The sequence below is a fragment of the Gopherus evgoodei genome, chromosome 18 (genome assembly GCF_007399415.2).
Source record: "Gopherus evgoodei ecotype Sinaloan lineage chromosome 18, rGopEvg1_v1.p, whole genome shotgun sequence".
NCBI classification, from domain to species: domain Eukaryota; kingdom Metazoa; phylum Chordata; order Testudines; family Testudinidae; genus Gopherus; species Gopherus evgoodei.
In genome coordinates, this window is record NC_044339.1 from 9,035,409 (window position 1) to 9,058,789 (window position 23,381).

The following is a 23,381-nucleotide window of genomic DNA, read 5'->3' on the forward strand; positions in this document are numbered from 1 at the left end:
AAACACTTACACGTTGACTTCAATGGCTCTGCTTACGTGACTGAAGTTAAACGTGTGTGCAGCACTGACCCCGTGTTGTCATCCATGCAGGGAGATTAGTGGACCTGCACGGAGCCCCGTCTGCTCACTCGGGTCAAAATGCAGGATCAGGGCCTAAGCTTTTTCAGGATCAGGGCCTAAAATATCATACACAGGAAGCTATTGTAGAGTATTTCTGGTGTAAACAGAGGTAAACAGAGTCAGGAGAAATGTTTATACCCAAGGGGTTTGGGGCAAGTGCAGATAAACCACAGGACTTTCCAATACTTCAGTCAGGCTATGAGAGTTGCTCACAGCAACTTTCTGCCGACAGATGTGGGGATTGTTAAACCTCAGCATGCTGGTGAGTTTTAGTCATTTAGAGGCACCAAAAGCAATGACACCAGGCGATGAGTTAGCTTTTAGCCACTTCTTCCTCATTTTTTTACTCTCTTCTGAGTAATGTGATTGCCAGAATGATATCCAGCTGACAAAAACTTTATACAGATTTCCTCTTAGTCTGTGATCAAAGTGATAAACTCTAGAAATAACGATGCTGCATCTCACTGGAAGTGCTGACACCGCCAATGCCCTGATAGACAGTAATTTATCTATTAACAAGCTTTTAAAATGCAAATGTTCTATTGCTATGTTAATGCTTTGTACTATCATAAGAGAAGGTCTTTATTTCTGCTTTCTATCAAGTCCCAAAAGCCAATGGCCTGTAATCATGACTGCATTATATCCCTGGAGATGCAAAGGCAAGGGGATACATATGTGCAATAAACATTTTCTTAAGACACAAAATATATGCTTGAATGCCCTAATGAGATTAGAGGCTGTCTGGGTAGATGATGCTGTTGGCCGTGCAGCTCAGCAGCATGGCATCAAGCCATGGTTCTCGGGTTTTTCTCTAGCACTCATCACCATAGTATCTAAGCGCTGTGACTATCACCAAAGGGCCACAGACCGAATTGAATTGAGCAGCCTGATTAGGAATAGGAACAGCCACACTGGGGCAGATCAAAGGTCCATTAAGCCCAGTATCCTGTCTGCTGACAGTGGCCAATGCCAGGTGCCCCAGAGGAAATGAACAGAACAGAGAATCATCATGTGAGCCATCCCCTGTCACCCATTCCCAGCTTCTGAAACGTTACTATAAACCAGAGACAGAACTTCACCCACAGTTAGGAGCTTGGGTCCAAACTTCAAGACTGGGGTGTTTGGATCGCTGGTCTGACTTAGGGTTGGAGCCATCTTTCCCTTCTAAGCAGCCATGAAGTGCACTCCTATCCTCTCTAGCAGAGGTGGGCAAACTACAGCCCACAGGCCACATCCAGCCCCCAGGACCATCCTGCTTGGCCCTTCAGCTCCCGGCCAGGGAGGCTAGCCCCCAGCCCCTCCCTTGCTCTCTTCTGCCACCATGCGGGCAGGGCTCTGGCCTCTGCTCCTTCAGAGCAGCGCAGCAGCGTATCTGACTCCAGCCGAGCCGCGCAGCTGCCAGACATGCTGCTCTGAGCAGCATGATAAGGAGGCCAGGGCCGGGGGGTTGGATAAGGGGTGGCAGGTCCCGGGGAGGCAGTCAGGGGACAGGGAGCAAGGGGCGGTTAGATGGGGTGGAGGTTCTGGGGGATGGTCAGGGGATGGGGGGACGTTGGATAAGCGTGGGAATCCCTGGGGATCTGTTCAGGGGGCAGGGATATGAATAAGTGTTAGGGGATAGGGAATGCAGGGGGGTGGATAGGCATGGGGTCCCGGGGGCGCTGTCAATGGGCAGGGATATGAATAGGGGTCAGGGGACTGGGAGCAGGGCAGCTGGATAGAGGGTGGGGTCTCGGGGGCGGTTGGGGTGGGGGGTCCCAGAAGGGGGGGTTAGGGGACAAGGAGCAGGGGGGATTGAATGGGTTGGGGGTTCTGAGGGGGGCAGTCAGGGGGCAGGAAGTGGGAGGGGTCGGATAGGGGGCAGGGGAGAGGCTGTTTGGGGAGGCACAGCCTTCCCTACCTGGCCCTCCATCCAGTTTTGCAACCCCAATGTGGTCCTTGAGCCAAAAAGTTTCCCACCCCTGCCCTATAGCACATACTTATAGCCGGCTTTAGCCCACCACCATGGAGTTCCTGACAGTGCTAGGGCAGGTGCAAGCCGCCCCTTGCCCCCAGCACTGGGCTCAGCAGCAGCGCATGGTGGAATCCCCCACCCCACGCTGCCCAGTAGGCTTAGAAGTTGAGCAGACCTGATGCGTGCATGGGCGTATATACAGCAACTCTTACGTCTAGGCAAGCAGCTTTCGTTAGCAGTCGTAGAGCTGGGAGGTGACTATGTTCAGGATGGTGAAGGAAAAAAAGCAGCCTTATGGTTAAAGTAGGGAATTGAAAATAAGAGAGCTGGGCTCTGACTCTTGGCTCTAATGCTCACTTGGGTCAGGCACATCACTTTGCTGTGCCTCAGTTTCCTCACCGGAAAAATGTGGAAATACCACTTCCAAGGCCTGAGACTCAGTTCATTGACATCTGTGCCACACTTTGCGATGGGAAGTAATAGGATGACACTTGAGTCAGTTGTATTGTTTGTTTATTATCAACAATGCTGTGTTAAATGATGCTAGAAGTGAGGAAGGGATTGTGGTAAAAGAGCAGCAGATGTGCATTATGGTTAATAATACCGGGAAAATGGTGACCAAAAAAAGTCATTGCAGCCGCCCATTCCAGCCACTGGACTGAGAATTTCTGTTGGAGTGAAATCCACCCCTATGCAGAGGACTGTGACAGTCTTAAAGTCTCAATCACTCCTCAAACCAGCCTGTAAGTGGGATTTGAGTGGCGCAGGGGCTAATCTTTGCCACATAAGCCAAGAACTACATATGGGCAGATTCCACGTGTTCCGTGCTGGTCTTGGTTACACAGGGGTGTAGCTGATGGCAGAAAAGACCCGGTACGAGCTGCTCGGGGGTGAAGAACGGGGATATTTCTTGGTCTGATCGTTGTGGGTTTGCTGCGTAAATGGGGATTGGATAGATGCACACTGCAAAGCCGGCCAGATCTCACTTACTCTAACGGGAGTGCGTTAAATCTTTGTTGCAGAGCTAAATGCTCAGGCTTGTTGTGAGATTAGAAAGGTCTTTTTTTCCCCATCTTGTGTGCATGAGTCTTATTTTTTGTGACATGAGTCCATAGGCCGAGTATCGTCGATCTAGGCTGGGATGGACAAACCTAGGAAAGCGGCTTTTGTAAAGTCAGAGTGAAAACGTACCAGTCGCACCTGTCTACTCAGCAGGAGGAGGAGGAGGATGAAGATGAGGAGGGAAGAGAGAGTGCCATTTTACTTTTCAGAACAAGATCCTGGCCCCAGATGATTTGGTTAGTAGAATTTTGAAGGGCTGAGGCCAGGTCAGCTATTAAAATAACCCAAACAAATTATGGAACATGTTTCCTGGTGCAATAAAGATGCTTGGGTCTGGCTGAGCTGGGTTCCTCACCAGGCAACGGAGAAAGGATAAAGGTGACTTTATGCCACCATTATGGCCCCTGGATCATGGGGACCAATCCAGTGTCAAGTGAACATTAGAGCAGCCCAAAGGCTGCTCTAACTTATGTCTTGTTGCTTGTGGTGCCAAGTGGCCATTCTGGCAGTCACGCGTGCAGAAGCACCTCAGACCAGGGCCCCTGGCGCTCAGGATTGCTGGTGGGATGTCCATCCATATTCGTGTTTTTTAAAAACACAGTAACAACAAAATGTAATGTATTCCCCTGGATCAACTGCTTCCAAATAACACTTTATTTTCAGATAAAGCATTTTAAAAGATGCAGCAAATGCCAGTCAAATTACAGGCACGTTTGGTGTCAAGAAACAAGGTGAACATAGCAGTTTGATCATTCATTCATTGCATCAAACCATTCCAGACCTTCTCACCCTCTTTCTCCTTTTCTCTCCTCGTCTTTACCTGGAAGCCGGCTGCAGGATAACTGTGTGGGCAAGATCTAGAGGAAACAAAGTTCCATCAAGCATTACTTTTACACCCAGCTCATGTTGTACTGTAGAACATTCTCTCATTCACCCTCTGCACTTGTTTACAGCAGAACAATTCCACTGGAGTCAGCAGTGGCAGTGTGCTAGATTTACATGGGGAAGTAGGTGGTAATTTTGACCCAGGTCTTTCTGATCAATGAGTGACTTGAGCTGCTCACTCATGCCCCAGCTAATGCAATGCTTCTCCTCTGCATGCCCACTCAGAACTCATCGCTAAAGACGACGCAACGGGCACTTCAACAAAGCCCAGCCAAACTTGGGGTGAAACTGGTAAAAATGAATAAGAAATGGGATCGCTGACCAATCTGAATGACAGATCCAGTCCACCCCACCAGGGACAAGTGCCAGGATTATTCCTCAGCTGGTATAAATTGGCATAGGTCCAGTGAAATCAGCAGAGCTCTGCTGATTAAAAACAGCCGAGGTTCAGGCTCAATATGTTTCCAAATTCTTAGTCCAGTGTAGTTTTAAATGTCCCCAGACATAGGTCTTCTACATTCTAATCAATCAGTCTTGCTAATAGGATGTTTTCCTGATCATCAGCCTTGTTTTCCTTTTCTTGGTTTCATCTCTTTACTTCCCAATGCACCGTGCTAAACAATTCCTCTCTCCGTTTGGTGTGTATGTATCGATGCCCGTGGCTAGATCATCAGGCAGGACTGAACACAGGACCTCCACATCTAAAAGCATAAGCTGGTACTGCCTGAACTAAAGGAGCAGGTGCATTAGCTCAGAGGCAGCAGCTGTATACTTGATTCAGCCACGAGAGGGATACAGAGAGTTGTGTGGGTTACACTGATCCCTTTCACATGACTGTCTTGTCCCCTGTAGGTTACAAGACCTAAAAGAAAATATCTCTGCCCTGACATTGTGTCACATGTTGATATGGATCAGGAAGCACCTGAAACTGACGACACCTCGTGGCAACTTGGGAGGAGCCCAAGGGCTGCGCCTGATTTGCATATCAATTTGCATAATACATTCAGCTGCTGTGTTCCACGGTAACCTTTGATGAATGTATTTCTCCATACTTGGCTGGACTGGCTCGTCCCTTGGTTAGATGAACAGGAATAGTTGGGGTGTTTGAGTTTGCTAACCTGCCATTGGTTCCCCATGTCTTCAGCCCGTGGTTATGCAGCTGTGGGACAGGTTTTATGACAATCAGCTCTGTCAGGCCTCCTGGCTGTACTCTGCGCATCTCTGACTAGCACTGCACAGGGCAGCATTGAGATTGGAAGCACAGGGCCAAATACGCAGAAGTTTGTGAGTAATGCAAACCCTTACAGTAAACAGCTTATCATGTGGGATTTCACTGGCCGAGCATGGTGCTCCCATGCTTTTGGCAAATGCCCGTGCCCTTCTGCAGAAGGGCAGTCTCCCATCCAGGATCTTCCGAGTGTTCCTTTTGCCGGCAGTGCTGCGGTTGCTTCTTGTGTCTTGCAAAATAAAGTAGCTCTGGAGATGGCGCAAATCGTAGCTCTTCACCCAAGGTTGCTAATTTTTGCCGTTCCTCTGCTACCTTAGACGATCAATGCACTCAGTTGCTTTCATTGATGCTGAAGTCCTTTTCTGTGCCAAAAGCCACAGCATTGCCCAGGCTGTCCCCATTGCTCAAGGTCATTACCACCGCGGGATTAATTTCTTGAGCAACTAACGTGGGATCACTCGTGGAGCTGTAAAAACAACAAGTGTTTGGCATGAATGCTTTTGTGATTCAGTTTAAGACACAGGTTCCTTTGTTAGTAGACATGGGCCTACTCCAGATCCAAAGCTCAAGAGACATTGGATGGTCCAGGCTTTAGTTTACTCTGTTGTAGAGATGGAAACAACCATCATCTTCAGATCACTGGATTGCACTTGGATATCAGGGGTGTTAAAAATACCGAGAGAGCCTAGACAGGTGGTCCAGTCCTGAATCTGAATAGCACCAGAGTTTGGATGTTAAACCAGGCACCGATTTTAACAATACTGACTGATGATTTGGTAGGGGAAGAATGCACCGTACAGTTTAGATCATGCCACAGCCATATACATTGTACTGGTTTGCTGTGTACTTCTGGTACTGCTGCCCATCCCCTCCGAGGGTATCGGCTTTACGAGCTGCATTTGACAATGCCATTGTTAGTCACGGGATCCTACTGGCCTCACTAGCTGAGGTCCCAGGAGCAGCTCTCATGTTTGAGCAATGGCCTCGCACACTGTTGTCGACAAGCCTATCCTGTCAGAGAGCACCGAGCTCCATCCTAGTGTGGCCTGGGATCAGTCCGTAGTCCCATATTCTGCAGCGTCCAAATACTCCCTGTAGCATTACACGACTTAGTGCCGCTATCCAGGTTTTCTGCAGACATGTTGGTGTAAAAGATTCTTTGTTGGTAACCCGTGGAAAAGCTGGGGCAAGATTAAAACAGTCAATCACTGTTGACTCCCCGATGAACTCTTGAGATCTCTCCATCTTTCATTTCAGCAGGGTGAGTCTGACTCCCATCAGCATATGTCAAAGGGTGGGGATTGACCTTGCTTTTAAATGACCTTTCCAGGTCTAAGAACATCCACACTCTACTGAAATCTCTGCACTGGCCTAGTTGCTTAATGCACATGGCAGGTTTTGACAACATAAAGCAACTATACGTTGTACAGAGAATTTTTGCAAACTGTACCATGGAGTTATATAGTACGATTGCAGAGCTGCATAACGGCTGGAGAAGAATGAAATTAAGTGTTATAGACAAGGAGAAAAATGTCTCCTTGGCCAAGATGTGAAATAAAACAGAGTCACTGAGGTGGAAGGTGGAGCTGGGTGAATAACGGAATTTTTTTTGGTTCGGGGCAATTTTGAAAAATAAATTAAAATAGTTGTTTTGGGTCAAATTGAAAATTTTTTGCAAACTTCTCAGTGAATCGAAAGTTGGGGAAAAATAATTCTTGGCTGAAATAAAACATTTTATTTGACCTGAAATGTTTAGATTTTGAGCATTTCTTTATACATTTTAAATTTTTTTATCAAGAAAATTAAAGAAACTTTCAAAACGAAAAGTCCTATCAAATCAAGAAGTCAAAGTTTCATTTAAAAAAATGTTGAAACAAAATATTCTTTTTAAAATGTTTTTTTCCCTGACTGAAACAATTAGGTGAAATCAACACAGATTGGTTTCAGTGTCACAAAATCTGCATTTTTCAAAGAAAAAAATGTAGGTTGAAATATTTCACCCAGCTCTAGTGGAAAGATCTGGGAAAGCTGTTAGAAGAGCTACAGAGAAGAACGTTCTTGCACCAGCAATGGCCAGATTGCATGGAGGGCCACAGAGGAGACTGGTACCAGATGAATGGATGGAGCAAACAGAAGGCAAGAGATACAAGGTGCGACAGGTAGGCTGGAGCAAGCTGATGGGGTTTTAAAAAGAAAGGGCCAGATTCAGAGTTGGTGTATATTGGTGTAACTCCATTGTTTTCCATAGAGAGAGGCCAAAATACACCAGCTAAAGAATGGCCAGGAAGAGGCTAGTTTTAAACTGGATCCTGAAGAAAGCGAGGAGCTAATGGGGTTGGCTGAGAATACAGCTGCTGTAGTTGTGTTTCCTTACACGTGTGTGAAGGGGTTGGGAGAGGAATTTTGCCAGGGCCACAGTCTGCAAAAATTTTTAAATCAAAATGGGGGTCTTCAGGTCGCTAAAGTTTGAGAGCCTCTGCCCTAGTGCAAAGGTCTCTAAAGGTTTCAGTTGGCAGACGAGTAGGCCGAGCTCACAGAGTTTAAGGCCAGAAGGTGTGAAATTGACTATCGCGAACATCTTGTCTGACCTCCTGGACCACTCTTTGGACCTCTAGTCCGTCCCACAGCCAAATGCAGGATGGTTCCTGTCAGTATTTTATCTAGTGCTTTAACTAGTCTAGTTTTAAATAGACCAGACAGTGGAAAGCCCACATCTTTCCTCGGCCCTGTAGATCTTGATGTTTCCTCTGACATTCAACCTCAAGTTATCCCTTTCTTGACCTTATCCCGTTCTCCTGAGTTAGACCTCCTTGCACCTCCCCAAATACGCCCTCCCTCCTTGATGTTTTTCTCCCACCTTAGTGTTTACACCTGTCGGGTCTTTTTAGATTGGTTTCTTGCTCTCCCAGACATTGCTCGGCTAAGGTGGGGTTGTTGAACTGTCCACATTTTTGCCCGTAAATCATCTCTCTAGTTTACTAGTCACAATGCGCTAGACGGTGGACCCCGGTGAACATTTACTCAGGTCAGTTGACCCAGTCGCGCCATTTGTCCAAGTAAATGTTTCTCCACCTGAGTTCGGCTTGCAACTTCTGCAATTTGATGGCTGCCACAGTCAATTTCACAAGGCAGGGCCCCATGCAGCATTCCTAAAGCTGGCAGCATTCCTAGGCACCACACTGAAGGCCTCAGCATAGGAGTCATATACTGACTAATGTGTTAAAAACGGTGGGTGTGAAATTGACTATGTCATGTCAATTGGAACAAAGAGCCCAACGGGCCTGACAATTGAGTAGCTTAAAATAATTATCTGCCTAATATTTTATTCATGCTCCCTGTCTCCAGGTAATTCCACTTGCACTTGGTGATACTCTCTCATTTTTTTACTCCTGCATACTCGGAGAGACCCAGTGTAACCGCAATCAATCACACAGCATAGTCACTCCATTTTAGACAGCATGACACCCTGCTTTCCTACTTGGGCATACATTTTTATTAAATCATTATTGATTAGCATCTCTCCCTTCCAGCTAACTAGGCCACCGTTACAGAGGGGATCACACACAGCAGATAGAACTCTGGGGAAGCAGGAGGAGGAAAAAAATTGTATTCGACACAGTCCTAGAATTTAGCATGATGGTTTCACCCCAGGATTTAAAAACAGAGCACACCAGCTATTGGTGGGATTAACGGAATGCAAATTCTGGGCTCAGTTTGGAAAACGGCTGCTGAAATTCAGAGGTTTATCCTGAGTCTGGAAAATGAGGGAAGCACTCTCACAAGAACGGGGCTTTTCCTCCTTATGAGATTTCTGGTGTTTCCAGCTGGGAACAAGGGTTTGAAAATGTCAGGCAATTTGATTCTACTTCTCTTCCTATTTGTGCGGGTTGGGGACTGGGGTTTGTGCTCTCCAGATTTTTTCAAAGGTCAGGATTGTACATCCTAGGGGATCTGGGCAATTCATACCATGTAGTTATTTGCAGAGGGGGATGGCTACACATACAAACAAGTTCAGTTGTAGGACAGGAATGCGCTGTTTGTGAGACGGAGAGCTGGATTAGCAAAGGGGTTTACAAACACACCCAGCTGTAGCATTGGCTTGTACGTCCCCTCGGGAACGGAACGCAAATTGCTGGCTGGTTGAGTTCAGCAGCAGGAAATACCTGCTGCTCATCAGCTTTGTCCTTGCTCTGCAGTTGCATTTTGTTGCTCCCCAGTTTGCGTGAGGCCTTCAGGCTCATACCCTCGACTGTTTGGCCACATTGTTTGCACAAGGGGGTGATTGCTGATTCTTAATGAGGAGGCTGATAGCTCCCATCAATGCTTCTGGGACTATGCTGCACAGGCATGAAGGAAGGCAGATGCAGAAAGGTCTGTAGTGAATAAAATAGAAGCTGTTGCTGTATCTTCTGCATTCCTTTTCCAGCAACACAAGACAGTGAAATGATGACATCAATCACCAGGTGCTGGCCCATGCATCCAGCATTACACTTCATCCTAAAGCACAAAGCCTTTGAACCTTTAGCGTGCACAACCATCCGACGAGTGAACGGCGGTCTGCAGGGTTGTGTATGTTCTGGAGCCTGGATGGGTGATATTGGGATCTACCAGAATAAGGAAAGATAATTACCCTATGCCTACAGCCCTGTGATGGGTTAGTAAAAAGTCCCTTTTAAAAACTCTATAGTAAATGCTTTAATTGAATGTTCATTTAAAAAAATTGTTTCAGCTATGAGGGGTGAGTTTGGTTTGGGTTTTTTGGTGAGGGATTTAAACAGTCCCCTGCGGTTTGTCATCACAACGTTTGTGCTAGTGCGAGTCAGATGAGAACTGTAGTAAGGCCGGTCTAGTTTCATTGTCTAACCCTGAGTGAAAAGCAAAGAGGGAATCCCCACCACTATGAGCAAGAACTGAATTACTCCAGCAGTCAGAGCACTGGCCTAGGACCAGGAACTCCGGGCCTCGGGATCTCTGAATGTGCCAAAGCCAAAAGGGACCATTGTGATCATCCAGTCTGACTTCTAGTATAACGCAGGCCAGAGAACGGCCCCAAAACAATTCCTAAGGCAGAGCTTTCCGACAAACGTCCAGTCTTTGATTTAAAAATTGTGTGATGGAGAATCCACCACAACCCTGGGCAACTTGTTCCAATCGGTCAGTAGTGGCACAATCAAAAATATACACCTTATTTCCAGCCTGGATTTCTCTAGCCTCAGCTTCCAGCCCTTTGGCCATGTTGTACCTGCCTCAGATAGATTCAAGAGCCCATTATTAAATAATGGTTCCCCACGCAAGTCCTTATAGACTGTAATAGTCACCCCTTAATCTTCTCTTAAACTAAATAGATTCACCATAAGGCAAACTTTTTTATCCTTTAATCGTTCTTGTGGCTCTTCTCTGAACCCTCTCCCACTTGTCAACATCCTAGAATTGTGGACACTAGAACTGGATACAGGATTCCAGCAGCAATTGCACCAGTGCCAAATACAGACATCCAATAATCTTTCTACTACTCGAGACGCCACTCTTTATGCTTCCAAGGGTCACATTAGCCCTTTTTGCCAAACTGCCATACTAGGAGCTCACGTTCAGCTGATTATCCACCACGACCCCCAAATCTTTTTCAGAGTCTCCGCTTCTCAGCATGGAGTCCCCCAGCCTGCAAGCAAGGCTGCCTCTCTTTGTTCCTAGATGTATATACTTACTTTTAGCCTAATGAAAATGCATATTTGCGTGCGCCCAGTTTACCGCATGACCCAGACCGCTCTGACTCAGAGACCTGTCCTCTTTGTTATTTACCACTCCCCCCAGTTTTTGTGCCATCTGCAGACTTTATCAGGGATGATTTTTGTGGGTTTTTTCCCCCCCCAGGTCATTGATAAAAAATGTTAAGTAGCATGGGGTCAAGAACCAGTCCCTATGGGACTCCACTAGAAACACACCTGCTCAGCGATGATTCCCCATGCACAGTTCCATTCTGAGACCTTTCAGATTACAAATTGGCTAACTGTCTAATGTGTACCATGATCATTTTATACCATTCTAGTTTTTTAATCAGTGTTGTGCAGTACCAAGTTAAATGCCTCAGAGAAGTCTAAGCCTATTATATCAACAGCATTACCTAGATCAACCAAACTTGTAATTAACGCCAATCAACACAGGTTTATGGAAAATAGATCCTGTCTAATTTGATAGCATTTTTGCGTTACCCTCTTCTTGATTAATCAACTCCTGTATCAGCCACGCCAGGCCTATAATTACCCAGGTCATCCCATTTACTCTTATAATATTGGCACAACATTAGGTTTCTTCCAGTTTTCTGGAACTTCCCGGTGTTCCAAGACTTATTGAAAATCAAAATTAACAGTCCAGCGTGCCCCTCAGACAGCTCTTTGAAAACCCTTGGATGCAAGTTATTGTGGATTTGCTGATTTTAAAATGCCTAACTTTAGTAGCAGCTGTTCAACATCCTCCCACTATATTAGTGGAATAAAAAGTTATCATATATGACTACATTGATTTTTCCCAAGTATAGGACAAAAATATTATTATAAAACACTTCTAACTTTTCTGCATTACTATTGATAATTCTTCCATTTCCATCTAGTAACATACCAATACCACTGTTAGGATACTTTTTGTTCCTAGTATACTTTAAAAATGCCTCCTGATTATCCTTAAGTCTGCTGGGCCTTTGGTTCCCTTATCAATTTTCTACAATTCCTAGCTTCTGAATTATATTCATTACTATCAACATCCCTTTTCTTCCCCTGCCTTCACTTCCCCTCTAAGCCAGGTGTTTGTTTGTTTGTTTTGTTTGTTTTAACTAATACAGCCTCCTTCCTCAATTGTTGGACTTTGGCTTTTTGGGCAACCAGTAAAGGATTCTTAAACAATTCCCAATTATCAGTCACATTTTTCTGATTAAATTCATCCCCCGCCCCATTTGGCTCATGGTTGTTTTCAGCTTTGTGAAATTGGCCCCCTTAAAACACCAAATATATGTATTACTGGTCTGGACTTTTTTTCTGTTTGTACATTACCGTTATTTTTTGTTCTGTGATCAGTTCTTCTTATCTGTCAAGATTAGGTCTAGAAATAGAATTCCCCCAGGTTGGCTGCAGCACTTTTTGAGCTAGGAAATGACCATCTATAATGTTTAGAAATTCCAAGGATGTTTTAGTACTGGCAACATTAGACCTCCAGCAGGTATCACTCAAATTTATGTTGCCCATGATCATGCAGCTTTTCCCCCTACACATTATAGACAGGTGTGTAAGGAGTCGTTAACTTGTTCCCTGATGTGTTTTGGTGGTCTGCAGCACATTCCAACTAACACCCCAGTCTTGTGCTTTATCTGCCAGGACATTGATCCAGACGTGTTTAAGAGCGTTTTGTTCTGTGTTATCAGTGACTCAGAAAAGGGTGATGCCATTTTTTGACATAGAGTTCCACTCCCCTCCCCTTTTGCCCACTTGGTCCTTCCTAAATAGGTCATAACCATTGATTTTAACGTTCCAATTGCATGAATCATCCCACCAAGTTGCAGTAATACTAACTAGATTGTATTTATGCTCATAAATGAGCCATTCCAGTTCCTCTTGTTTGCTACCTAGGAGGCTAGCATTGGTTTATGGGCAATTAAAAATGTCTTCTCTTCATCTCCTTTGGTTTCTTGATTAATTTTGTTCTCAAGACCTTGAGTCTGTTCTATGTCTTCACTGGTTTTACCCTTCCCATTTCTTAGTAGTTTAACCCCCTCCACAGTACTCTAGCCAGCCTGTCCTCAAGGAGATTTGGTCCCCTGCTACTGAGGTGGAGGCTATCCAAATTATTCAGCTCTTTCTCCCCATAGAAGGTCGATCCATGTTCCACAAAACCCAAACCTCCACTTTACACTGCTTACCTAGCCAGCAGTTCGCTTCCAGAATCTTCTGCCTGTGGTCGTCTTTTGTTTGTGGGACAGGAAGGATCTCCGAGAAGATCACTTGGATGTTCTTGTGCTTCAGCAGGCTTCTGAGTGATGTTATCTGTGAGCTACCCGTCGATGCACTGTCGTTACTGTCAGCATGAACTAACACCAATGGATCCTGACCTGTTCTCTTCAGAAGCCTATTCAGTCTTAGAATGATGTCTTGGCTCTGGGAAGACAGTGTCCTGTCCTGTTGTCTGCTTGTCCCTTGCAGAACGCTTTCAATTCTTAGGAGTATTGAATCCCCAACAAGGATCATCTGTCTGCCTTGGATGTTTGGAGAGCTCTTTGTGGGCAAGCTGAGCTGCCATTCATAGGTGTGTCCCATACATCTCTCTAGTCCCATGGACCAACTGGATCTTGCCTCTGATGGTTAGGAACTGCCAGGCCTCCTCTGACTCCTTGGTACCCAGCTCCTTGTTTCCTGGAGCCTGGCTGTCCAGAAATGCCTCAGCTACTCTGATTCTGAGTAGTGTCTTGAATCCAAGAAACTTTTCATCCAGCACAGAAGTCCCTTCTGACTTCAGGTAGGAAAGAAAACATGGCACCTCTGTTGCAAGTCACTACCGCTGGCCATCCTGAAATCGCACATAGTGCTGAACTTGGAAGGAAAACCTCACACTCCCTCTCTCATCTGCCCCCGAAACTCTGTTAGCTGCCTCTGATCATGGCTCTTGAGTTCACCTGGCAAGTGACTTTTAATACCAAGTCTCCCTGATTAGCTCAGCTGAGCTCCACCCAGCAGCACTAGGGAGCAATGAACCTGTCAGAGACTTCAGACAGCAGGGCTGGTCAGCGCTCCAAAGGGCAGAGCCTTCCAGCCTCTTGCAAGGCACCAAACAGACCCCTCTCAGCTGCTTAATGAGGGGCCCATGGTTGCTACACAGCCTGGGCCCAGAGAACAGCTGATCCACAGATGGACCAAATATACCACTCCCCAAGTCCCACTACCTCCAAGCCCTGAGCCCACCGCTGTGTCCTCCAAAACGCTCCTATTAGCGGCCTCTCATCATGTTCTCGAGTTCATCTAGCAAGTGTCTCCAATTGGCCTTGAGCAAACTGCTTCTGTGCCTCAGTTTCTCTGTATGAGGATTACAGATGTCTAACTTAGCTGACAGGTAGATTTTAATGGAATGGTTGCAAAGCGCTGTGTGCATTTCTGAACCCCTCTCTAAGGTGATATTAATAATAGCGGTAAGGAATATTTTAAATGTGAAACTTATCATGCCCCCCTTTAATTGCAGGCTGTTGTCTCTCTCTTGAAGCAGGATGGGCTGGCTTTCTTGTGTAGTTATCTAAAGAATGATCAGCCCAGATCCACCACCGGTGCAAATCCAGTGCTGCTCCATTCAAGTCAATGGGCCAGATCCCCCAGCGGGTGTTAATCAGTGCAGCCTCCTTGAAGTTGGTGGTGCGATGGAGTTATATGTCAGCTGGAAACACAAAGGGTGATGCTGGTTTGGACACACAGGGTCTGCGATAATTGCTGCGACTCAGTATTTATGCCCAGGATTGGGTATTTAGAAATGAGCAGCGAGCCTGGTAGGGAAGCCAGTGTGGCACTCATGGCATGGCCTGCAGTGCTCTCAGCGAACAAGAGAATACAAAGGCAAATGTCTCCCACCACGTCACTTCACTCCAATCAGGAGGCAAGTTAAATGAGCCCATTCTAAACTACGAAACTCCCCAACTAGCAAGAACTGACCTTCCTGAGCAGTGTTATTCCTGTATTATTTCTCCGAATTTTTGATTGCTTGTTTTTACACTTTGCTACAGTCCATTTGTGTGGCAGTTGGTTGTGTACATTTATAGGTGGGACATGAGGAGGCAGAGCTTCCGGGGTTCTATTCCCGTCTTTGTCAGGCAAGATGCTGCACCGTTGTGCCTCAGTTTCTCCACCTGCCTCACAGGGATATTGTGAAGCATAGTTGTTTGTAAAGTGCTCTCACAGCTTCAAAGGAAAGGTCCTAGGGACTGGCAAAGGAATGATAATGCTCTCTGACATGCTTGTCTGTTAAAGAAATATAGCTGGAAGGATGGCCCAGTGGTTAGGGAACAAGCCTAGGCCCTTGCAAGACTGGGGTTCAAGGCCCAGCTCTGCCACAACCTTCCTGTGTGACCTGGGGCAAGTCACTTAAACTCAGGCCCTCAAAGGGTGTTTAGGTGCCCAACTCCCATTGAGAATCTGTGCCTCAGTTTCCCCCCTGTGCCATGGGGAGACTAGCAGATTTTATAGTCACGGGGCCGCTGTCATTAACATAGACACTACACTCCTGTCATCAATGTGTTTCTCTCTAAACAGGAGAAACAGAAGATGGGAAGGCTGGAGGACGACAGGGCAGAACTGTGAGAGGCCTAGCATAATGATCCAGGTCAGGCCTTCTCTCTCCCCATAAGGGAGGGGGAATAAGTGATACTGGTATAACTGCATCCATGCTCCAGCCTGTATCACTATTTCAGCCAAAAAACAACAACCCAAAAACCGCCCCAAAATATCCCGTAACTGAGCTCGATATAATGGTACAAAAACCCTCTGTAGCCTGGGCCTTAGACTATGTCATCATCAGCAACTGTGGTTCTGACTAAACAAGCCTCCTTTAAACCTATAGCATCACAGGCAAATTAATCCCCTCTATGAGCAGTTATCAGAAAGGGATAACGCCCATTGAAAAAGGAAGTGGAGTAACTCCTCTCTCTCTTCTGTGCAGGGAAAGTAGAGATCTGGATGTCCCAATTCCTTGGTCCCTGCACAGCTCTGACTCTCACTGCAAAAGCGGCTGCTCCTTCAGACACCGATAATCCTACTGGATTGTGTCAAATATAACGAGCCTGAAGTTCCAGCAACTGGAGGACAAGAATCATCATCAGATAAGTTTTTAGTTCACTTCTCGAGAATTGCTCCATTTGACATTTGAGAGAGCCCCATGTTTTCCATGAAGAGGCCCCTGCTTTCTTCCCTCCTGCATTTTGTTTCCATATTCTTCTCAGAACAGTGCAATTACTTACCTGCTGGTGCCTCTGAGATTACCGCTCCCTACCCCAGCTCCTCCTGCATGTTGAACTGGTCATGAAATTCTAACTGCCACTGTGAAAGATTTTACAAACCAAAATTGGAGACAGTTTACTTCACCGCCTGGTTTTCTGGTCTACTAAACCTTTTGCTAGATTTTCGCCGCCAGTTCCAACTCTAAAAGTCACCGCCCTATCTTGATTGGGAGATAAGCCTGGGACAAAACCCCTGGTTCAGAGATCCTCAGGGTTTAGAATATTTAGGCTCCACCTCCAAACTTTACAGCTGGCCCTGTACGGGGCCAAACGCAACCCCCAGTCTAAAGATCCCTGAGCCGTGGGAAAGCTCAGATCCCAGATTCAGCATCACTGTTGGACTCGCTCAAGAGACTGGCTTCTGTTCTTCACCAAATGGGTGTGTTTCAAGCACTGTTTGGGATTTGCAGCTTTCCCCGCCGCTCCAAATTGAGCTGCCCTAGGTAAGGATTTCCTAGGTTCCTCTACTAAAGCTAGGTTATTTGCCTGCCGCCACTTCCTCCATTTGAGTGCTACAGTATTCAACACATTCAAAGCCAGCCAAATTCAAGTTCCCTCTGAAGTGAAAGATGGTCAGGTTTTCTGTACAGCCTCTCCCTTTCCTCCCACTCAAACTCTTTTCTTCTGCAGTTTTCGCTATGATTTTTTTCTCTGCCTAAATCTCTTTCCCTCTTCCCCACTCATTCCCATATGGCCCCACGTTCTCCCCTTTGAGTCCCCCTACCTCCTCTCCCCTCCCCCCATACATGGTGGCATTCTACAAGAGGGCAAAGGGCAGACAGGGCCATTCTCCCTGTAGTGGAGCTGGAGTGCGGTCTGGTGAGGACGACGCTAGCCTGGGATAAACACTTGACTGAGAGGTTCTCTGATGCGTGAGAATAGGAGCCATATACATTTAGAGTGAGAGGCAGTGGGTGAATAGGGGCTAACAGTTTGGCCTCCTATTACTCACCCTATCTTGGCTTGTGAAAGAGAAAGTTTTAACATCGTTCTTTCATTCTCCATACTGAGCAAAATGCAAAGAAAAATCAAACCCAGTGAAACGAGACCAGTCGGTTTCAGCTGCTGTTTCTAGACGAGTTTCACTTTCTAGCAACCCCTGCTATGTTTGGGTTGGCAGCACCATAGGGGGGAATGTTCAGGTCCATCCAAACCTTGGGGTTGAAATTTAAAAAGAAAAGGGGGGGAAACATTTCAATTTCATGTAGGTTTTGTGAAAGCCAGTTCAGTCTTCAGCTGCCGTACTTGACAGCAGCTATAGAATCCAGCACGACAGGGAAAAGAGGCTGACATGAGCGGAGTCTCTGCTCCCTTCACCTTGCTGTATTGTCTAGGGAATGATTTGGCTTTCAATTTATCATTTTTTCATCAGCAAGTCATGAATGGAGATATTTTTCCCCTCCCTTTCTTTTGTTAAGGTGGACGCAGCCACAAGGGCTGGAAAATACTAGACAGCGGAGGTGAGTTTTAAAGAGGAAATGAAAGTTATTGTCTATAGGCCTTGATTCTCTCTCCACCCCCCAGGCAGTTCTTGGCATCTACCTTAAAAAGTCAGTCACGGGATTCTAAAGCTGTAATAGCTTCTGTAGATGTGTGTTGAGTCAAGTTTCTCAAACTTCCGTCCTTCCTGACTGGCTGGAAAGAAATCACTATATTAGGCAAACTCTGCTTCTGGGGAAATGAATAGCAGAGCTTCAGCTACCCTGCTGGCAAGTGGTATAAATACTTAACTTGTATTACAGTATGTGACAAACTATATGATCTGATTTAATCACCTGGACTAGCCAAGGATCCAGACCTAGCAAACACAACTTAGAAACAATTAAATCACATCAAATTCATTCATACTTTAAAATAAGCTTTATTTAGGTTTTTTTTTTTTAAATATTTTATATTTGCATCCATGCCTTCAAGGACTCTTCCCCACTCGCATGGGAAAAGTTAAATCTAGTATTACCCATAATTCATATGCTATTAATTGTAGTTTTCTTTTAAATAAATCATCCTCTTAGTAACTTTTTTAGAATTATTTCCTAATTTAGAAAAGCTGAAATGAAAAGGAAACTACTAAAATAACCAGGAGTTTTGCTTGCTTGTTTTTAAACTATAAAAACACAAGAGGGGAAAAATGTATAAAAATGTTCCTCTGCAGAGAAGGATGCCACAGGATTGTTCTCCCCCACCCTGGTTATGGATAGATCCCCGTTGCAAAGCGGAGCAGGTATTTAAAGCCACTTTCCCTAACCCCCTGTGGTTTCTCCAGATCGTTCTGTTAGAAGGAAATGTAGCATGGTGGTATTTTGTGTTTTAGTTTCAGAATTAAAGACAAAATATCCCTTTCAAACAGGGTGCATCTATTGGAATTTAAAAAAAATACACAATAGTATTTTATTAAATAATCTTAAATTTAAGAGCGTAAAATTGTGTTGTAAGCATTAAAGCACGACGCACTGTATTTTGTAGTAACCAGACAGCTGTGCATGTTAGTGGAAAGAGAGAAAAAAATCACAGTTTGAAGAGAGCCTAATGGCTTTAGGAGCACAAGTCCCCAGTAAAAAGAGTGGGCTTTGTGCTTCTAAATCTTTTAGATGCACTGGCAAAAATCTCCAACCCCCAAATAAACTAGAATTTAGAAGAGAACGAGCAGACATGGTTTCAGAAGCAACTGCATCAAATTACCTGCTCTTTCCAAAATGCACCTTTGTTTGCTTGTGAAGCAGAGTAAGGAGACAATGCCCCATAATAAGGGTTGAAGAGATGCACCTGTCAGCTTTGCTCATCTGGGGGCGCCAACGCTATTAGACTGCTGCCCTGGGGGGCGAATGACAAGAGGAGCCCAGACCCAAACCAGTTTTCTTACAGACAAAATAAATATCCCAGGACTGAGTAACAGCATTGGATACAGAACAGTTTTCCAGTGTTCCCCAAGCATCTGATCCAACGCTGCTTCCTTTTCTTTACTGTCCGACTTGCTCTCTACTTTACTCTGAACTCTTTTAGGTTCCCATTTAACAAAGCACGTAACTTTAAGATGTTTAAATCACATTGAACTCAATGGGACTTAAGTACTTTCCTGCAAAGAGACGGATTGCTGAATCAGGGCCTTGGTTCCTTAAGCCACAACTGATCCCCCTTTCTTATTAATAACCCAAATGAATGCAGTATACAGGAAAAGCCGCAGACATGAGGCAAAAACTGATTGTATGTTTCTGAGGACAGAAAATACAATCAAAGCAAAGGTCAGTGCTTCCTTCCAAATACATGCAGTACTGAAAAGGCCAGTCTGCTTTGCAGTCTAACATTTTCCCCGCTACATTATTCCATAATAAATATCACTGTTGCTCTTTTCCAATACGTTGAGCATTTTTAAAATAGTTTTAGATAAAGATATCTGTACATATCTGACCTGGTTATACTTCCTATATAGCAATCTGGGTCCCCGATCCTGCTGTCTAGATCGACTGCGGGATAGGGGAAACGTACACCATGTTCGCATGAGAGACACAGAAATGCAACTGAAATTCATTTGGAAACCCCCCCACAAGGACAAATAGAAAAACTGATTCTCTCAGCTTCTACTCAGTCCTACCCTAGTTCTGCAGGCAGCAGTTTAATCGAACAGTACAGTATAAACACACCCTCCCATCTCCATCCAAACCATTGTGGAAAAATAGAAATTCCAATCTTTATGCAATAATTTAGTTAGAATAGCTCTTCTGGATTTGCGCAAATAAATTAAAACTAAACAATCAAAGGAAAGTCAAAGCATCATTCCAGGCTGAGAGGCATTAAAAAGAGACCAGTGTTGCCTCCTGAGATTTTGGCCAGGAAGACATCACACTGAGTTAGATTTTAAGGTCTTTCTGGATAGGCAGAGCCTAATGTTTCTGCAACTCAGGTGCACGCTGTGAATAGGATACTGTCCCCTCCAACCCCTGACTTTTAGAACATACCAGATACAGAATGCACCGACATAAGGGGCTCAAGAAAACAGTGTTTTTGGACAAGAGACGTCACAAGCACAAAGTGCACAATATTTTTGTTATTTACAAATACACAGCAGTCCTTCAAGTTTCAAGTTTCATTAAGAAGAAAAAAAAATCAAAAAACCTAAAAAACCCCAAACAAAACAAAAAATAGAAACAAAACGAGAGGATTACAACACAACTGCATCGCTCCAAAGACAACAGTTAACATAGTCACACACAGGCTTTGTTTGTAGTATGTACATCAGTTACAGAAGTGGCGACGCAGAGGAAAAAGGCTCACTTTCTTTTTTTAGTTAGATGCATCCGCATTCACACACACACACACAACCACACAGCCGCCCACGCACGCACACCGGCAGCAGAGGAAGGAGGCAAGCTACCAGCTTGGGGAGGGGAAGGGTCACCAGTCTGCGTCTTCCTCTATGTAATAATCGGGAGCAGTACCATCAAAGAGGCCTGGGTCTAGGGATTTCCGCTGCTTCCCTCTGGCAAATACTCTGGAGATGGAACCAAATCCCATCTTCTCTTTCTTCTTTTTTCGTTTTTGGTCTTCGAGGTCCTCTAGAGACTGCAAAGCGGAGGGAGAAGGAAGAAGGGGAAATACCATGAGCGTCGCCAATAAACAACCTGGGGAGAGAAAGTGCTCACATGCTGGGGGGAGGCAGGAACTACAAGAGAGAAAAGAGAAGAGCCAGAGACTCCATGGAGGCCACTGGGGACTGCTGTATTGGTTTTATGTGGAAAGTGCCCAGATGCTATGGTGATGGGCAGCAGGCTAACAGCCAAGATGGTTAGCTTTCAAAAATCTCCATCTAAGGGACTGGGAAGTGCACAGACCTCCAAATTCCTTTGGTGGCTTTAAATATCTCAGCCTTGATCACTAGGACAGGGGGATGGTCCAGGCAGTCAGGAGAACGCCTACACAATCGGCAACCGGGCTCAAGCTGGAGCTCCCGTAATGTAAATGAGAAGAAGCTGCTGGCAGGGGCCCTCAATTTTGGAATTTGCTCCCCACCCTCGGGTCCAGAAGAGCCCAGAGGTGATGCTCTTCCAGGCAAGCTGGGGAGAAGCCTGTGGGTTGAGGGGGTGATGTTTATGGGCTGTCCCTGGCCTATCTGTGTTGTAATTTTTCATTTACAGGTTAGGCACCCTGAGCCGAAGACAAGTGCCTATTGGTGTGTTTTAAAATATGTGAAGAAATTAATAAGGGCCTAATCTGATGTCACTGAAGGCTAATTGGGCTTTGGTTTGGACCCTGTACTGTCTCTTATCCTAAATAACCACCATAATATTTATTTACATAGTATCCATGCATTGGAGATATTATTAAAATTAATAGTGCTTTGTGAAAAGGCACCAGGGTCTAATAAATTCCAGCACCAGCGTGAGGCGAAAAAAAATCCAGCCTCAATAACCCCGTTTCCTGCAATTCAAAAGCAACCAACCTCAGCCTAAGGAAATGGGATCTGAGCCGCTCACTCCCAACCCGCGGCCCCTGCTAGCCCAGCCCTGGGATCCACCTCCAGCTCTGCCAGTGCCCCTTGCACTGTAGCAAAAGTCTCATTCAACTCGAGGGGAGCTTTAAGTGGATGCTACAGAGAAACTCTGGCACGGTGGTGCCTGGGGAGAGGATTGCAGATTAATACGATGGAAGTTCTTGTTTTCTTAAATTCAGGTGCAGTGCTTTGCGCAGAATGTAGCCCTTTTACATAACCCCATGGATTCACCTACCTGTTCTTTAACCTAGGCTAAAGCACTAGAACCAGACAGAACAAGCTCAAAACTTTGTCCAGTTTGTCAGAAAGCCTATGGAAACTTTTGAGCAAACCTGGGAGGATTTAGTGGAGTCAAGATTTCACCCTATGAAGTGGGAGTTTTGCCATTACTTCAAGGGGGCCAGGGTTTCACACGGGCTCAGTGTGGGGTTTTTTGAGGGTAAAATAGGAGAGTCATTTGACTGAGCTCTGCCTTGAAGTTTGGGTTTATTCAAACCGGAGACAGGACTCTAAGGCCCAGAGCCTCAAAGGAATGTAGGTGTCTAACTCTTGTTGAAACCTAAATACCGTTGGGGATCTGGGTCAAAGTTATCACAGGTGGATTTTGACCACCACAAGTGTTCCTGGGGGGCAGGGGTGTCAGTGTTTGGACCCAAGGTTTTGGTGCGGCCCGTTTATATTTGGAACACCACACAGTTCAGGGACAGCTGGGGCACAGGCCCATCTGCAATCCAACCCCCCAGGGGTGTGAATCCACATGGCCGCTGTTCACACAAACTCTTGTGAAGGGAAAACTCTGAGTTGAAAGGAGGTGTTTTAACCTTTTTGTCTATCTCATCCGTCTTCTCCCCAGGGGTGGCTCCAGGCCCCAGCACACCAAGCGCGTGCTTGGGGCAGCATGCTGCAGGGGGTGCTTTACCGGTCGCCGGGAGGGTGGCAGGCGGCTCTGGTGGACCTCCTGCAGGCGGGAGGTCCACTGGAGCCACGGGACCGGCGACCTGCAGAGCGCCCCCCACGGCATGCCACCGTGCTTGGGGCGGCAAAATGTCTAGAGCTGCCCCTGCTTCTCCCCTCTTGTTTTTCTTTAGGAGCAGCAGGCTCTAACTTGGAGACAGATCAGCCATTGCTTTTGCTTTTCATGTCATTGCTTTTCAGACTGCAACATCTGGTTTACTTGAAACTTACTTTCCAAATAAAGTGTCTTGGAGTAAAAAACTGTCAAGAAGCAAACCCCAGGTCCGGTGGCTCGCTCCAGAACAGGTAAATTTGTGCAAATGGCTGGTGAGGAATGAGTCTAAGGTCCTGTCTGCTAAGGAAATTTACAACAGTGTAGCTATTTCAATGCAGATACCCAGTGCAAGCCCTAAGGTATCTGGCTCCCCAGCTGCAGCTTACTGGGGGATGTCACGGGATGATGCTGCATCAGATGAAGCCCTGCGTGAGGCTGGTGCAGCACATCATTTAGTTACACCACTGCAAACTTCTTTAATGTAGACAGGGCCTCAGTTACGTTTGTTTCCACCGTTCTGCACCCAACCGACTGGACCCAGCATGACGAGCTCATGCCGCTGCTCACCCCTGCCTGTTCTGCCAGGCCTGTGCTATCTTTAATGCACTAGCAGCTCCTCGA

The 23,381-nt window shown here is 45.8% G+C and overlaps 1 protein-coding gene across 6 annotated transcripts in view; it reads right to left on the reverse strand.

Moving 5' to 3' along the window:
- The window catches only part of KAZN (kazrin, periplakin interacting protein), a 719,120-nt gene that overhangs the window by 40,104 nt on the left and 655,635 nt on the right, over nt 1-23,381 (reverse strand). For all 6 annotated transcript variants that reach the window (XM_030537473.1, XM_030537471.1, XM_030537474.1 and 3 more), the window contains one exon: nt 20,700-20,823. In XM_030537473.1, coding sequence (XP_030393333.1) covers nt 20,700-20,823 — 124 coding nt within the window. The remainder of the gene's footprint in view (nt 1-20,699; nt 20,824-23,381) is intronic.